Below are 18,784 nucleotides of genomic sequence, written 5' to 3' on the forward strand. Positions count from 1 at the left end.
ATTTACTTTTGTGTATGGTGTAAGTTGGTGGTCTAGTTTCATTTTTTTGCGTCTATCTGTCCAATTTTCCCAACACCATTTATTGAAGAGATTGTCTTGACTCCATTGTATGTTCATGCCTCCTTTGTCAAATATTAATTGAGCATAGTGGTTTGGGTCGATATCTGGATTCTCTATTCTATTCCATTGGTCTATATGTCTATTCTTGTGCCAGTACCAGGCTGTTTTGAGAACAGTGGCTTTGTAATACAGCTTGAAATCTGGTATTGAGATCCCACCTACTTTGTTGTTCTTTCACAGGATTTCTGTGTCTATTCGGGATCTTTTTTTATTCCAGATGAATTTTTAGAGAGTTCTTTCTAGGTCTGTGAAATATGCCGTTGGTATTTTAATGGGGAGTGCATTGAATCTATAGATTGCTTTGGGCAGTATGGACATTTTAATGATGTTGATTCTACCAATCCATGAACATGGTATGTTCTTCCATCTGTTTACGTCTTCCTTTATCTCTTTTTTCAGTGTCGTGTAGTTTTCTGCATATAGATCTTTTACCTCCTTAGTTAAGTTTATTCCTGGGTATCTTAATTTTTTTGGTTCTATGGTAAAGGGGATTGCTTTTTTAGTGTCTTTGTAAGTTCACTATTGGTGTATAGAAATGCCATAGATTTCTTGGCGTTAATTTTGTATCCTGCTACATTGCCGAATTCATTTATTAAGTCTAATAGTTTTTTGATGGAGTCTTTCGGGTTTTTTATGTATAATATCATGTCATCTGCAAATAAGGACAGTTTTACTTCTTCTTTTCCAATTTGGATGCCTTTTATTTCTTCTTCTTGTCTAATTGCAATGGCTAATACTTCCAGTACTATGTTGAACAGGAGTGGTGAGACTGGGCATCCCTGTCTTGTTCCTGTTCTTAGGGGAAATGGTTTTAGTTTTTGCCCATTGAGTATGATGTTGGCTGTGGGTTTATCATATATCGCTTTTATTATGTTGAGGTATGATCCTTCTATTCCCCCTTGCTGAGAGTTTTTATCAAGAAAGGTGTTGGATTTTGTCAAATGCTTTTTCTGCATCAATTGATATGATACTATGTGATTTTTATCTCTCAATTAATGTGATGTGTCACGTTTATTGATTTGCAGATATTGTACCATCCTTGCATCCCTGGGATAAATCCTACTTCGTCATGGTGCATGATCTTTCTGATGTACTTTTGGATTCGATTCGCTAGAATTTTTTGAGGATTTTGGCATCTGTGTTCATGAGGGATATTGGCCTGTAATTCTCTTTCATTGTGTTGTCTTTGTTTGGTTTTGGTATTAGGGTGATGCTGTTTTCATATAAGGAGCTTGGAAGTTTTCCTTCCTCTTGAATTTTTTGGAATAGTTTGAGGAGGATAGGTTTTAGTTCTTCTTTGAATGTTTGGTAAAACTCCCCTGTGAAGCCATCTGGGCCTGGGCTTTTGTTTGCTGGAAGCTTTTTGATGACTGCTTCAGTTTATTCCATAGTTTTTGGTCTGTTGAGATGTTTAGATTCTTCCTGATTGAATTTTGGAAGGTTGTATTTTTCTAGGAATATGTCCATTTCCTCCAGGTTGTCCACTTTGTTGGAATAGAGTTTTTCATAATATTTTTAAATAATCCTTTGTATTTCTGTTGGGTCTGTTGTTATTTCTCCTCTTTCATTTCTGATTTTATTTATTTGGGTCCTCTCTCTTTGCTTCTTGGTGAGCCTGGCTAGAGGTTCATCAATCTTGTTTATCCTTTCAAGGAACCAGCTCTTGGTTTTGTTGATCTTTTGTATTTTTTTTTTTTTTGTGGTCTCTATGTCGTTTATCTCCGCTCTCACCATTATTTCCTTCCTTCTGCTTACACTGGCCTTTTCTTGTTGCTCTCTTTCTAACTATTTGAGTTAGGGTTAGGTAATTTATTACCATTGTTTCATGTTTTTTGCAGAAGACTTGTAGAGCTATCAACTTCCCTCTCAAGACTGCGTTCGCTGTGTCCCATAGATTTTGGATTGTTGTGTTTTCATTGTCATTTGTTGCCATGATGTTTTTTATTTCTTCTTTGATCTCTCTGGTAACCCAGTTATTGTTTAATAGCATGCTATTTAGTCTCCATGTGTTTGATTTTTTTGGATTGTTTTTATTGTAGTTGATTTCCAGTTTTATGCCACTGTAATCTGAGAAGATGCTTGATATAACTTCTATCTTCTTGAATTTGAGGAGACTTTGCCTGTGACCCAATATATGGTCTATTTTTGAAAATGACCCATGTGCTCCTGAGAAGAATGTATATTCTGTGGCTTTGGGTGAAATGTTCTGAAGATGTCAATTCCATCTGGTCTAGTGAGTCATTTATGATTGATGTTTCTTTGCTGATTTTTTTGTTTAGAGGATTTGTCCAATGGTGATAGTGGGGTATTAAAGTCTCCTACTCTGATTGTATTGCTGTCAGTCTCTCCCTTGATATCTTCCAGTAGTTTTTTTATGTATTTGGGTCTTCTGTATTGGGTGCGTATATGTTTACCAGAGTTATTTCTTCTTGTTGGATTGCTCCTTTTAGTATTATGAAGTGGCCTTCCTTATCTCTTTTTATGTCTTTCACTTTGAGATCTAATTTGTCAGATATAAGTACTGCTACCCCCGCTTTTTTCTCATTTCCATTCGCCTGAAAAACCTTTTTCTATCCCTTCACCCTCATCTGTGTGCGTCTTTTTTTCTGAGGTGGGTTTCTTGTAGACAGCAGATATATGGGTCATGTTTTCTTATTCAATCCGTTACCCTATGTTTTTTGATTGGGGCATTTAATCCATTTACATTTAAAGTTATTATTGATAGGTACTTGTCGCCATTTTTATTCTTTACCCCTGTGTTCCTTCTTCGCTTCCTATTTTGTTTTTTTACAGCAGGCCCTTTAGCATTTCTTGCATTGCTGGTTTGGTTGTAATAAACTCCCTTAGTCCTTTTTTGTCTGTGAAGCTTTTGATTTCACCTTCAATTTTGATTGATAGCCTTGCTGGGTACAGTATTCTTGTATTCAGACCCTTCTTTTGCATGACTTTGTATATTTCATTCCATTCTCTTCTGTCCTGATGTGTTTCTGTTGAGGAATCAGTCGCTAGTCAGATGAGGGATCCTTTGTAGGTAACTTTCTGTCTCTCTCTGGCCGCTTTTAAGATTCTTACTTTGTCGTTGTTGTTTGCCAATTTAATTATAATGTGCTTTGTTGTCGGTCTTTTGGGGTACATTTTGCTTGTGACTTTGTGGTCTTCTTGGATTTGTGTGGGTTTTTTTTTCCTGTATATCAGGGAAGTTTTCTGTCGTTATTTCTTCAAACAGGTTTTCTTTTCCTTGCTCAGTTTCCTCTCCTTCTGGAATCCCTATTATGCGGATGTTCTTTTGTTTCATGTTGTCCCAAAGTTCCCTTATGCTCTCCTCCTGCTTTTTAATTTTTAATTTTCTAGAAGCTACTCTACTTGGGTATTTTTTTCTTCCTTGTCTTCTAGCTCACTGATGTGGTCCTCTGCTTCTTCTAGTCTACTCTTGATGCTTTCTATTGAGTTCTTTACAGCAGCGATGTCATTTTTCATTTCTTCTTGATTCTTCTTCATTTCCTCTTGTTTCTTACACATATTGTGGAATTTGTCTTCCATTCTTTTCAGCCACCTTATGACCATGTCTCTGAATTCTTTCTCTGACAGGTTGCTTTCCTCCATTTCGTTCATTTCCTTTTCTGGTGAAGCCTGCTTTTCTTTCATATGTGGGCTGTTTCTTTGTCTCCCCGTGTTCTCCGCGTGTCTGGTTATGTAGTTCTCTCTCTCCTTTCTGTGGTGGAGTGTAGAGCTCCTCTGAATCCGCATGCTTGTGCCACTTGGGAACTGGTGTTCTTGGGTCGCAGCTGTTCGGTGGGTTCCGTAGTTGTAGATTCAAGAATTTTCTATAGTTGTCAGAAGTAATTTTATGAAAAGATAGAATGTCTCACAAGAATACAGGCAGGATTCCTATTTATTCAGGATAGGCTATTTTTAAATTTGTGAAATTTCTATTTAGTTGATTTTGCCTTTGTTGATTACTTGCTCAAATAGATTGTAATGTTAAGGCTCTGAGGATGCCTTTCTTAGCCTAGAGTTTTTGTCACAGCTGCTGGGTAACGCTAGCAATTTTTTGGTAAGAGTTTTTGGGCAAGTAAAATGTGAGTACATCCTCAGAATAAAAGGATGCCAAGATTGATGAAATTAGGGAAAATATAAAATAGACATTATTGAAAAAGGAACACACTTTCTGAACCCAATCAGTATGTCCTGTTGACCTCTATTTACTTGAAAAATTAGTTGTTGATTTTGTTTTAAAACCAACTTTATTGAAGTATCTATATACTAGAGGCCCAGTGAACAAAATTCATGAACGGGTAGGGTCTCAAGGGGTTGCTGGCCACCGGTCAGAGCCTTCTTTCCCTGGCTGCTGGCCTGTTTCTTCCTTCATTGCGCACCGCCCCCTGATGGTCACTGCACGTCATAGCAAGTGATCGAACTCCCGGTCGGTCGAACCCCTGAGGGGACACTTTGCATATTAGGCTTAGAGATATATATATATTAGAGGCCCAGTGCACGAAATTTGTACACTGGTAGGTCCCAAGCAGCTGCCGACTGCCATCCGACTCCTTCCCTTCCACGTGCCGCCGCCGTGGGCCGGGACCTCCCTCCCTTCCCCCAGCCACCTGCCACTGCTGCTGGCCATGGCCTCGCTCCTTTCCCCCAGCTGCCTGCCAGTGCCAGGGCCTCCCTGCCTTCTCCTGGCCACCTGCTGCCACTGCTGGCCAGGGCCTCCCTCCCTTCCCCCGGCCACCTGCTACCACAGCCAGCCGGGTCCTCCTTCCCTTCACCTGGCCGCCCGTCCCCAATTTGAACTCCTGGAGGAACTCTCATTGAGGGGACAATTTGCATACTACGCTTTTATTATATAGGATAGATATAAAAGTGTAATATGGAAATTGACCAGATGGTGGAACGACCGGTCACTATTATGTGCACTGACCATTAGGTCGCAGATGCTCAATGCAGGAGCTGCCCCAGCCTGCAGGCCCCGATTGTGTTATCGGAGCCTACTGGCCAACCTCTCGTCCCCCCCCCCCCCCCCCCCCCCCCCCCCGCCTGGCAGGCTTCGATTGCCCATTGGAGAACGGGGAACTGGGGGTGAGTGGCAGAGGATGCGGGTAGCAACAGGCCAAGGTGAGTGCAAGTGAGCAGGGCCCTGATTGTCCCGCTGGCCGCCCCACACACACAGGGGTGGGGGAGTGGCCAGCCAGCGGCAGAAATGGCCAACCTCTTGGTTCTTCTCCGCAGCCGGCAGGCTCTGATTGCCTGATGGGGAACAGGGAACCAGGGGTGGGTGGCGGTATACGTGAGTGCCGCCAGCCCAAGGCAGGTGCGATCAAGTGGGGCCTTGATCACCCCACCGGTCACCCCACTTGTCACCTCACACACAGAGGGTGACTGATGTTGTCGGCGGGGGATGGGGCTGGCTGCCAGCAGCTGGGGAAGATGGGTCCTGATCGCAGGCCATGCCTAGGAATTCTACCTGTGCACAAATTTTGTTTGCTGGGCCTCTAGTCCTTTATATAATAAAAGGCTAATATGCAAATTGACAGAATGGTGGAATGACTGGTCGCTATGACGTGCACTGACTACCAGGGGGCAGATGCTCAACGCAGGAGCTGACCCCTGGTGGTCAGTGCACTCCCACAGTGGGAGTGCTCCTCAGTCAGAAGGCCTGAGCCAGGGTCTTGGCTGGCTAGTGCAGTGGTGGCAGTGGCAGGAGCCCCTCTCGCCTCTGTTGCAGCGCTAAGGATGTCCGACTGACGGCTTAGGTCTGCTTCCTGGAGCGGGCCTAAGCCGTCAGTCAGACATCCCCCTAGAGCTCCTGGACTGTGAGTGTGTAATATGCAAATTGATCAGATGGTGAAACGAAATTACTAGAGGCCCGGTGCACGAAATTTGCTCGCGGGGTTGGGGGACGGGAGGGTGTCCCTCAGCCCAGCCTGCACCCTCTCCAATCTTGGACCCCATGAGGGATGTCTGACTGCCCATTTAGGCCCGATCCTGGTGGGATCGGGCCTAAATGGGCAGTCGGACATCCCTCTCACAATCTAGGACTGCTGGCTCCCAACTGCTCGCCTGCCTGCCTTCCTGATTGCCCCTAACCGCTTCTGCCTGCCAGCCTGATCACCCCCTAACCACTCCCCTGCCAGCCTGCTTGCCCCTAACTGCCCTCCCCTGCAGGCCTGGTCACCCCTAACTGCCCTCCCCTGCAGGCCTGGTTACCCCTAACTGCCCTCCCGTGCAGGCCTGTTCCCCCCCAACTGCCCTTCCCTGCAGGCCTGGTTGCCCCCAACTTCCCTCCTCTGCCGGCCTGGTCACCCCTAACTGCCCTCCCCTGCAGGCTTGATCACCCCCAACTGTCCTCCCTTGCAGGCCTGGTCCCTCCCAACTGCCCTCCTCTGCTGGCCTGATCACCCACAACTGCCCTCCCTTGCAGGCCTGGTCCCTCCCAAATGCCCTCCCCTGTTGGCCATCTTGTGGTGACCATCTTGTGTCCATATGGGGGCAGGATCTTTGACCACATGGGGGCAGCCATCTAGTGTATTGGAGTGATGGTCAATCTGCATATTACTCTTTTATTAGATAGGATAGAGGCCTGGTGCATGGGTGGGGGCCAGCTGGTTTGTCCTGAAGGGTGTCCTGGATCAGGGTGGGGGTTCCCTTGGGGCGTTGGGTGGCCTGGGTGAGGGGCCTGTGGTGGTTTGCAGGCCGGCCATGCTCCCCGGCGACCCTTGCAGAGGCCCTGGGATCTGAGATTTATTTATCTTCTACAATGGAAACTTTGTAGCCTGGAGCGGAGCCAAGCCTTCTGCTCCCTCTGTGGTGGCAGCCATTTCTCTTGGGATTTATGTATCTTCTATAATTGAAACTTTGTAGCCTTAAGAGGAGGCCAAAGCAGGCCAGGGCTGCAGAAGCTTGGCTTCCTCCATCACTGCGGGCAACCCTAGACTCCTGCTTGCTCCAGCTCTGTGGCTGCCGCCATTTCTGTTGGGATTTATTTACCTTCTATAATTGAAACTTTGTAGCCTGGAGTGGGCCGGCAAGGACAGGCAGAAAGCTTGGCTTCCTCCATCGCCGGGGAAACACAAGCCTCCCTCCTGCTCTCTCCATGGCCGCAGCCATCTTGGTTGGGTTAATTTGCATACTCGCTCCTGATTGGCTGGTGGGCGTGGCTGGTGGGTGTAGCACAGTGATGGTTAATTGGCATATTACTCTTTTATTAGATAGGATAACAGATAACTTGATATACTTTAAAAGTTTAGTTATGATAGCTCATTTGGTACCATTTATTGCACATATCCTATGTGCCAGAAAGTGTGTTAATGATTTTACATAGGTTATAATCTCTAATCCTTAAAACAATTCCATAAGATAGAGTATATTATCTTTATTTCATAGACAGGAGTCTTGGACTAGTAATATTAGGCTTAAGATTTGATTTCAAGTTTGCTTCCAAACTCTAGTTTCTTTACTTAATTTCTCTTCAACATTTTGGTCCTTCTCTCTCTTATAGAGTTCGAATGAGTATGATTTCAATTAATATCATGATCTTTCAGGGTTCCCAAATTGAATTGAGGATGATCCAAAGATAATTATAAGAATTAGGACCCCCCCCCCCACCCCAGGGAAAAATAAAGGATTGAAATGTTTTGTGTATGTGTGTTGCTAAGTAGTTGTTCTTGGAATGATCTTGTTTTACCATGTAGGAATCAGCCTGTTGGCATTTACTTTTAAACTAGAGGTCCGATGCATGAAATTCATGCAAGAGTAGGCCTTCCTTCCCCCAGCTGCCGGCACCAGCTTCCCTCTGGCACCTGGGACCTGGGCTTCCCTCTGGCAGGCACCAGGGACCCGGGCTGGCTTCCCTTTGGCCGCTGGCAGGGACCTGGGACCCGGGCTTCCCTCGCAGCCCCGGCTTCATCCGGAAGGACATCTGGAAGGTCATTTGGCGATCTGGTCTAATTAGCATATTATGCTTTTATTATATAGGATATATTGTAGACAATATTTAATTTTCTATATCTAGAGTTGTGTCACAGCTACTAGATTGAATTTTAGAGCAGAATTTTTATAAGAAAAGTTTGGTCAATATATTTCTCAAATAGACAAGTTGAAGTGAAACAGTCCACATTTTGCAAACTTTTCTATTTAAAAAAGTAATAGTTTAACATTTGGATCCTTTAAATTTAATTTTCCTTTTCCCATCTCATTTTGCAGACATTTCAACCTACGAATGAAGAGGGATACTTCACTTTTTAGTGATGAATTTAAAGTAGAAACATCAAATAAAGTACTAGATTATGATACCTCTCATATTTACACTGGACATATTTATGGTAAGTTGAATCTTTAAGAACGCTTTCTTTAAATTTTTTCTACACAGGAAATACGTTGAATCAGAGGCAGATACTTCAGAAAAGATGGTATAAATTCCGAGGAGGTTTGAATATATATCATGAAGGGTATAATTGTCTTTGAAGAATGAAGTATTCCTTGCATCTATCTTTGCATGTTTTTTTAATGTTGAATTATGCAGTGCCTGGCTTCTGAAAGTTTTGAATTTTTGACTCTCTCAATACCTCCAAACTTAGATTTAAAAATTTTTTTAATGACTTCTATAATTTCTTGATCATCCAAACAAGAAATTAAGCAGTAACTTTGCTATGTTTTATAACAAGAGGAAAAATCTAAAAGGAAACTGTAAAGATCATCTAACAGCCAAAAATAATGTGGCAGTCATTGACAGGAAAATCCTCCTAAGGCCTTCCTCTTTACAATGTATTTGCTTTTGTTTACAATTCTAACAAATCTCTCTTACTACATACACCGGATTATAAAGGTATTGGAGGGGTGGGGAACACACACATTGTTTTAATTTATTTTTTGACACACACATTTAACCCAATAGAAAGTTACATTTGACAGCTTAGTAGTTTGGGAAGAACACAATAATTATAGAAGTCATAAAAAAGCTTAAAAAGTCAGTCTTTTGGAGCTATTAGAGAAGGGCAAAATATCATTGTGTTATAACTCTGTGCATTAATAAATCTCAAGTTGATCCTCAGATTTTAAGACAAAGTTAACTGAAAGTTAAATTTTATTTCTGTATGCATGCACACTTGACTGGAATGAATCCGCGATCCTTCAGTCTGTAGGCCGATGCTTTGTACACTGAGCTTTGCCGGCTAGGGCCAAGGATATGTTTTTTAATTGATTTCAGAGAGCGAGGAAGGGAGAGTAAGGGAGAAACATTGATCTACTTTGTTGATATGATGCAATCACTTCTATTTGAACTGTAAGTTAACCAATTGTGATTGAACTGGAAATCCTATATTCTGATATCAGCGAGTCATTTAATATTATAATGCTTTTGTGTCTGTATCCTATTCAAGCATCATTATCTTATGTAAATTTTATTTACATAAGAAATATGTAAATAAAATCTATGAAACTTTATTTCTATATTCAAAAATATAGAAATAAATTTTATTTCTATATTTAAATAGATTATAAAATTTCTATATATTATAAAAATTTTCTGTATTTTATAGTTAACATATAGAAATTTTATTTCTATATGTTAATTATAAAAATTAATTAAATCCAATCTATATATTAGATTTCCAATCAGAATTATAACATGAAAAATTAAGTGCTTAAAAAAAGTGTTTATTTTTTCATTATGCCAGATACATGAGGCATTTCTATGTTTAAAGTTTCTCACTTTTAGAGTAAACCTAAACTATTTAATAAAAATATTTTTGTATTCTTACTATTTTTTTAAAATTATTTTTTCAGAGAGGAAAGGAGAGGGAGAGATAGAAATATCAATGATGGTAATCATTGATAGGCTGCCTCCTGCACACCCCCTACCAGGGATTGAGCCCACTACCTGGGCATGTGACCCAACTTGGTATTGAACCAGCAATCTTTTGGCACAAAGCATGATGCTCAAAACAACTGAGCCACACAGGTCAGGGCTAAGTTTTTAATGTTAGACTACAGTTTTCCATTATTTTTATTATTATTTATCTTTCTTGACAAGTAACTTACAGTCTCTGCTTTTTTTTGCTAGGCAGTGGTCAAGAAAAGCATGACAGCTTGCAGATAAAAACCATGCCATTTAAAATACCAATGTCTTGGGCTCTTACCTACAGTTCATGATTATTTCGGAGGTTAACTAATTAATTTTAATCTATAACTTAAAAATTGTAGAAAGCCTGATTTTTGTTTTAATGAGAAAATTTTAAGTAAATTCAATTTTTAAAGCCCCCTCCTCTACCTTCCATTTCTTCAAATATTTGATGGTTAGTGCTCATCTTTTCTTTGTGACTATATTAAGAACCAAAAATACCTTTTTTTTTTCTGTTTTGTTCTTTCACTAGGGAAGTATAATTGATGGGACAGAATTATAAATCTTTGCCCAGTATCGTAAAAGAAATTGTTTGTATACTTCTGTTCAGACTTCTTTTGAAGTATTTGACACTATCTTATTTAAGAAATATATTTATAAAAGCTAAAGGTGGTTAGGAAGCCACATGGCTCATGCAGAATATATCAGATTGGAAAAGAGCTTTTTTCTTATGTAATTAGAGCCAAATTTCATAAGAAACTTGAATATCTTTATTTTGAAAGTGTTTATTTTGTCCGTGGGTCTATTTAAGTTAATTTAACAATTATTCATTGATTAACTACTACTGCATACATGCCAGGTACTGTGCTAGGTGCTGGGAATGTGATTTATTTCATTGTTGTCACTAATAATTGTGTACATTTTAATAAATACTAGTTGCTATTCACATCTCAAACTCAGTTTGATATATTTTATGTTAAAATTAACTTTCCCAGTGAATTTATATTAGGTTTAAAAAATATATATATATAAGAATAGCTTTTTAAAGAAAAATGAATTTAACATTCTAGGCAAATTAAATTTTTAAGAGTTTGTTGCTTTCATTAATAGGTGAAGAAGGAAGTTTTAGCCATGGGTCTGTTATTGATGGAAGATTTGAAGGATTCATCCAGACTCATGGTGGCACATTTTATGTTGAGCCAGCAGAGAGATATATTAAAGACCGAACTCTACCTTTTCACTCTGTCATTTATCATGAAGATGATATTAGTAAGTACTTAACTTTTATCAAGTACCCTTTTGCAAAAAGACATAGAAATAAAGCTATGTGGAGACAAGTGAAGCTTGTTGTTTTCTTTCCTTAGCTTATTAATCAGACTAGAAAATAGTTCACAACCAAAGTTTCAATTTAATGAATAACAGATCTATAGTACAGTGATGCAATTTCCTTACCAATCTATGCCAGTCCTACTTTGTTGATATGATGCAATCACTTCTATTTGAACTGTAAGTTAACCAATTGTGATTGAACTAGAAATCCTATATTCTAATATCAGCAAGTCATTTAATGTTATAATGCCTTTGTGTCTGTATCCTATTCAAGCATCATTATCTTCTTATGCAAATTTCAGTGTGGATATTTGTAGTGATTAAGAAATATTTTAGGTATTTTAAAAGTTTTCTAAGTCCTTTGAGTTTTTCTTTTTGGAATCTTGAAATAATGACTTTAGTTTGGTAAGATTCCAGATATATCATTATGAATTTTATCCTCTACCATGGTCTTTTATATGATGGTGATTTGTTGGGAAAGTTCTTTTTCTGTGTTTTAAGAGTAGAAAATGTATTTAAACTTCATCTTTTAATTTCCACCACTGTCTGTGAATCCATAGTCATCTAATCATGAGGACACTTTAATGAAATACCACAGAAATTCATTCCTCTGATTATATGCCTCTTGAATAATCATATTTTATTTTTGACTGTAATTAGACTAGTCTCTCAATTTTTGCCTGTTTTTAAAATTTAGCAGCTTCTTTCTAGTTTCATTTTCCTTTTTTAGCCAGGAATTTATTGTCAATAATAATATTCTCATCCCTAGTAATGTACTGGAAAGCTTTAACCATTTTGACTTTTTGTTCTATCAGCTATTCTTGCTTTTTTTCTGATCCTCTATTTCTACAGAAAATAGCATAATTATTCTAGATGGGATACATTTATGATTTTAGCTGCTTGCTAAATCTCAAATTTATTAATGCTACTTACCCACATTTTTTTAAATCCTCACCCAAGGATATGTTTTTTAAAAATTGATTTTAGAGAGGGAGAGAGAGGGAGAGAGAGATAGAAACATCAATGATGAGAAAGAATCATTGATTGGGTGCCTCCTGCATGCCCCCTGCTCGGGATTGAGCCTGCAACCCAGGCATGCACACTTGACCGGAATGAATCCGCGATCCTTTAGTCTGCAGGCTGATGCTTTATACACTGAGCCAAACCGGCTAGGGCCAAGGATATGTTTTTTAATTGATTTCAGAGAGCGAGGAAGGGAGAGTAAGGGAGAAACATTGATCTGAGAGAGAAACATCAATTGGGTGCCCCCCGTACATGTACAGGAAGCAAACCCATGACCCTTCAGTGCATGGGACAATGCTCCCACCAACTGAGCCATACTAGCCAGGGCTTATTTGCCCACATTTTTACTCATCTTTATTTGATTCACTTTCCAGTTTCCTCTCATTTATTTCAAACTCTCCTCAATCTCTAAGCTATAGTCCTCCTTCGCAAATTGGATTATGAATTCCTTTCTTTTCTTTATTTCTGCCAACAGAATTATTACCTATTTGATTTATAGGTTACTTTGTAATTTTCTTAGTAATTTAATATATATTTTTTAAATTTTAATCCTCACCCAAGGATATTTTTTCATTGATTTTAGAGAGAGTAGAAGAGAGAGGGGAAGACAGAGAGAAATATTGATGTGAGAGAAACACATCGATTGGTTGCCTCCTGCATGAGCCCCGACCAGGACGTGGGCCGGGAAGGAGCCTGTAACCAGGGTGTACATGCCCTTGACCGGAATTGAACCTGGGACCCTTCGGTCCACTGGCCGATGCTCTAGTAATCTAATCTTTTTGCAGAATTACCTTTTTCTGTCCAGTGGATGTAAGTTCTCCATCTGCAGTTTCTGGTGTTTTTTTTTTTTCCTTCTTCTTTAACATTCCAAATATTATTTATGTTTGGAGCAGGTTCTTCACAGACACATAATGAAATCTTGAAACATTTTCCATACAATGTTTTCTCAAAATTAAACAGACCTTTTGGGAAGGGAAGGAGAGGAAAAGAGTAATATAAAAGATTTTAAACTCAACTTTATCCTCCTATCATATTGTAATCAAACTTCTTCCTTTGCTTTATACTTCCCACAAGTGCCCTCCACTATGTTTGTTCTGTCCTTTATGATTTATTTTATTACATCTTCTCTCTCTTGTTTCTCTCCTCTTATGTAGTTGTATGTATAGTAGTTTAAGCATAATCTGTTCTTTTTTTCCACTTTTATTTCTTCCTCATCATATAATTGTATTTGATCACTTTGCATCTTACTGTCTTTCAACTAGTCTCCTTTATGTCAACCTTTCTTTCCCCCCGCAAAGATAAGGAGTTAGCTTGGAGGATCAGTGACATTGGGTGCAACTTTCTGTCTATTCCTTTTGGCATTTAACTTTACCATTGATTTTAGCTCTTTTATTTTTATTTGTCTAAGTAAATATATATTCAAAGAAAGGAGGCTGTTTCACATTTTTATTATTACACGCCAATTGTGGTTTTAGAGCTTAAAAATAGTAATGTTTAGAGTGATTTTATTTGTAACTTTTTCTGGTAAATGAAAATGTAACTATATGAGGATGAGAGTATGGGAAGGAATTGCTTTTAAACAGAGTTTTTAATGCTTACAAAATTAAGATGATTACCTTTGTGAAACTATCTGAAAATCAGTCAAAATACCCATGGTTTAAGAAAACTGTTTGGCCTGGTGGTGTTGCTCAGTTGTTGAGCATTGACCTATAAACCAGGAGGTCACAGGTTTGACTCCTAGTCAGGGCACATGACCTGGTTGGGGACTTGATCCCCAGAAGGGAGCGTGCAGGAGGCAGCTGATCAATGAATCTCTCATTATTTTTTTTTCCTCTCCCTCTCTGAAATTAGTATATATATATAAAAGCATCCATGTGTTAACCTTTTAGTTTCTAAATAGTTGCTATATTCTAAATTCTAGACCAAGGGCTGGCAAACCTTTGCTGTAAAGGGCCAGATAGTAAGTATTTTTGGTTTTCTGGGCCATATGAGCTCAGTTGTAACTCAGTTTTGTCATTGTAATGTGAAAACAGCCATAGACAATATGTATATGAATGAGTGTGGCAGTGTTCCAGTAAAACCTTAATATTTAAATTTGAATTTCATATAATTTTACATGACACAAATATTATTTATTTTTTTAACCATTTAAAAATGTAAAAGCTATCTTTAATTTGCACACCAAACACAAGGATTCACTTGTCCAGCATACTAGTTTGCCTACTCCTTTTCTAGACCATAAAGTCAACAATTGATTGTGAAAAACAAAATACATGAACAAGCAGAACAGAAACAGACTTATATATACAGAGAACATTTTGATGGTTGCCAGATAGGAGGAGTGTTGGGGTGTGGTGAAAAAAGTTAAGGGATTAAAAAGGAATTGGGAGTTACAGAATAGTCAGGGGGATATAAAATATAGCATGGGGAGTATAGTCAGTGACTCTATATAATAAAAAGCCAGGGACTATAAGCACAACGATTGGAACAACCGCTTGACTAGTCGCCATGAGGTGCATTGACCACCATTCGGTCCCTCCCCTCCCCTACTTCCCCCACCCTTACTCTTGCCCACATGTGAACGGGGAACCATGGGGAAGCAGGTGGGTGGCGGTGGGGTGGGACTGGGGACTGGTGAGTGGGTGGAACGGCTGATCTCTTGGTCCCTCCCCACCGGTCCGTAGGCTCCAATGGATCAGCGATGGTGGAATGGGGCAACCGGCGTGGGTGGTGGTAGGACGGGGCTGGCTGTCAGGCCGTTGGGATCCTAGCTCATCCCCAGCTGCTCGGGGGCTCAGGCTGGTGGGAAAGCGTGTACCGGCGACTTCAACTCCACGTGTGTGCGCCTTGCCGGATGCTGATGGAATGTGCTGCCTGCTCGGGGCCGCTCACATGGGTGCCGCCGCCACTGCTGCTGGGGCTTGTGGTGCTGATGCAAGCTGCGGGGTGCGCCTGCGACCTATCCGCCCTGACGGCGGAGGCGGCCTTGGGACTGGCGAACAGGCAGAAGATGTCCCTGATCGAAGGCTAGGCCTAGGGACCCTACCCACAGGATTTTGTGCACTGGGCCTCTAGGCTATATATATAAAAGCCAAGCGACCGGAACGCTGGAATGACCAGAACGACCAGAATGACTGGTCGCTATGATGTGCACTGTGGCTGGCCCTAGCTGGATTGGGGGCAGGGCCGGCCAGCCAGCCTCACTTGGCCCCGTCTCCCAACTGGCTCCACCCCTGGTTGCCCCCCCCCCCACACTCCAATCAAGGGTAGGGCTGGCCAGCCAACCTCCTGTGGCCCCTCCCTCTTACCCTGCCAGCCCAGTCCCTGATCCCCCCTCCAATTGGGGGCGGGACCAGTCGGCCCACTACCTGTGGCACCTCCCACCAGCCGGCCCTGACTCTGATTGGCCCCCTCCCCGATCAGGGGTGGGTTTGGCCGGCCAGCCAGCCGACCTCCTGTAGCCCCTCTCCCCCACAACCCCTACCCCTAGCTGGGCCAGTCCCGATTGGCCCCCATCAGGGTGGGCTGCCCAGACCCCACCCATGCATGAATTCTAGTATTCAAATAATTATGTATGGTGTCAGATGGGTACGAGATTTATCAGGATGATCACTTAGTTATGTAATGTCTAATCACTGGGGTGTACACCTGAAACGAATATGATAATTTATGTTAACTATAATTGGAAAATGAAAAATGATTTAAAAAAGGATGACATGAAAAGAATATCTGTTATACAGTCTGTAAGCATATTTCTCCAGTTGCTCTAAAAAGGCTCTTTAAGAAAAAAAAAAAAAAAGGACTTAATCAAGGTTCCCACATTGTATTTGGTTATCTCTAGTTAGTATTTCTTTTAAACAGCTTTATTGAGGAAAAATTGACACAATAAATTGCTCAGATGTAAAGTATACAATGTGATAATTTTTAATATGAATATAGCTGTGAAACTATCACCATAATCAAGATAGTGTATGTATCCATCACGCCCAAAAGCTTCCTCCTGCTCAGTGTACTTTTCTTCTTCCCAACTGCTCTTTCCTCAGGCACTAATCTGCAGGTTAGTTTGCATTTTTAAAATTTTATGTAAATGTAGTTACATAGTATGTACTCCTTTTTTTTAAATTTAATAAATCTTTATTCTTTAGATAATTACAGTTGTTCCTCTTTTTCCCCCCCATAGCTCCCCTCCACCCGGTTCCCACCCAACTCTCTGCCCTTACCTCCCCCCCAGTCCTCATCCATAGGTGTACGACCTTTGTCCAGTCTCTTCCCGCACCCCCACACCCCTTCCCCCTGAGAATTGTCAGTCCATTCCCTTTCTATGCCCCTGATTCTATTATATTCACCACTTTATACTGTTCCTCAGATTTTTTTATTCACTTGATTTTTAGATTGACTTGTTGATAGATATGTATTTGTTGTTCATAATTTTTATCTTTACCTTTTTTTTCTTCTTCCTCCTCTTAAAGAGAACCTTTCATCATTTCATATAATACTGGTTTGGTGGTGATGAACTCCTTTAGCTTTTTCTTACCTGTGAAGCTCTTTATCTGCCCTTCAATTCTGAATGATAGCTTTTCTGGGTAGAGTAATCTTGGTTGTAGGTTCTTGCTATTCATCACTTTGAATATTTCTTGCCACTCCCATCTGGCCTGCATAGTTTCTGTTGAGAAATCAGTTGACAATCGTATGGGTGCTCCCTTGTAGGTAATTAACTGTTTTTCTCTTGCTGCTTTTTATATTCTCTCTTTGTCTTTTGCTCTTAGCATTTTAATTATGATGTGCCTTGGTGTGGTCCTCTTTGGATTCCTTTTGTTTTTGGGTTCTGTGCGCTTCCTGGACTTGTAAGTCTATTTCTTTCACCAGGTGGGGGAAGTTTTCAGTTATTATTTCTTCAAATAGGTTTTCAGTATCTTACTCTCTGTCTTCTTCTGGCACCCCCATAATTCTCATGTTGGTACGCTTGAAGTTGTCCCAGAGGCTCCTTACACTATCTTCAAATTTTTGGATGCTTTTTTCTTTTTGTTTTTCCGGTTGAGTGTTTTTTGCTTCTCTGTATTTCAAATCTTTGACTTGATTCTTGCGTTCCTCTTGTCTGCTGTTAGGTCTCTGTATAATATTTTTTATTTCAGTCAGTGTATGTTTAATTTCTAGTTGGTCCTTTTTCATATCCTCGAGGGTCTCGCTAAATTTATTGGCCTTTTCTAGGAAATTCTTGAAAAACCTTATAATGATGGTTTTGATCTCTATATCCAGTCGTTGGCTTTCATTTGTGATTTGTTTCTTTGTCTCCGCATTTTCGTTGCTTCCCTGAGTTGGTAGAGTAGCTTTGTGTGGTAGGTGTCCTCTAGGGCCCAGTGGCTCAGCCTCCCCAGTTACCTGAGGTGGACTCTCTTGGTGCACTCCTTTGTGGACTGTGTGTACAGCCTTGTTGTAGTTAAGTCTTGATTGTTGTTGGTATCACTGGGAGGAATTGACCTCCGGTCCAATTGGCTGTGAGGATCAGCTGTGTCTATGCCGGGAGAACTTCTGTGCTGGAGACAGCCTTATGGGATCAGACTTGCAAAATTGCAAAAGCCTCTGTGCTCAGCATGGATGGGGCGGAGTCTCAGGGCTGAGCAGACAGCCTCAGCTTCCCGTCAGCCCTGCCCTATGAGGCCCCTGGGTCTCAGTGTCCCTCGGTATTTGATGCAAGCACCTCTGAGAGAAAGACACCCTCGAGTTTTGCCCGCTGCCAGACAGTCCAGTTTCTCCCCCAATGAATCTGGATTCCCAGATTCTTGCCCAGAACTGGAGTTCAACGCAGTCGGGAGCCTCCGTCTCCCTCCCGCTAGAGAAAGCCAGCGGCACACTCAGCAGTCAGTCTTCCCTGCGCCCACTCGCGCGTGCGCCTCCAGACCTCTGCCTTTCGCGGCTTCCCTGAGTTTCCGTGCGCTCCTCTCTTTTCTCGACAATTTAGACTCCCCCCGTATGAGTCTGGGTCCCCAGGGTCTCGCCCGAAACTGGGGTTCAGTGCATTCGGAACTGGAGTTCAGCACTGTCGGGAGCTTCTGCCTTCCTCCCGCTAGAGAAAGCCAGCGGCACACTCAGCAGTCAGTCCTCTCTGTGTAAACTTGTGCGTGTGCCTCCAGACCTCTGCCTTTCGCGGCTCCCCTGAGTTTCTGTGCGCTCCTCTCTTTTCCTGACAGTCCAGACTCCCCCTGTATGAGTCTGGGACCCCAGGGTCTCGCCCGGAACTGGGGTTCAGTGCAGTCGGAACTGGGGTTCAGTGCAGTCGGGAGCTTCCGTCTCTCTACCGCTAGAGAAAGCTAGCCAGGCACTCAGCCGCCCGTCCTCTCCGCGCACATGTCTCCGTACCTCAGCCTTTTGCAGCTCCTCTGAGTCTCCGTGTGCCCCTCTCTTTCCTTCTAGTTGTAGAATTTCCACTCAGCCAGCTTTCCTGTGGTTCTGGATGATGTCCGTTCTGTCTTTTAG

At 41.5% G+C, this 18,784-nt stretch overlaps 1 protein-coding gene across 1 annotated transcript in view; it reads left to right on the forward strand.

The window, feature by feature from the left end:
- Positions 1-18,784, forward strand: part of ADAM10 (ADAM metallopeptidase domain 10) — a 186,661-nt gene that overhangs the window by 58,366 nt on the left and 109,511 nt on the right. Inside the window, exons 3-4 of the mRNA XM_080675408.1 lie at positions 8,323-8,441; positions 11,069-11,227. Of these exons, the coding sequence (XP_080531534.1) occupies positions 8,323-8,441; positions 11,069-11,227 (278 nt within the window). The remainder of the gene's footprint in view (positions 1-8,322; positions 8,442-11,068; positions 11,228-18,784) is intronic.

This window comes from Plecotus auritus, assembly GCF_963455305.1.
Source record: "Plecotus auritus genome assembly, chromosome: 1".
In the NCBI taxonomy this organism is placed as follows: domain Eukaryota; kingdom Metazoa; phylum Chordata; class Mammalia; order Chiroptera; family Vespertilionidae; genus Plecotus; species Plecotus auritus.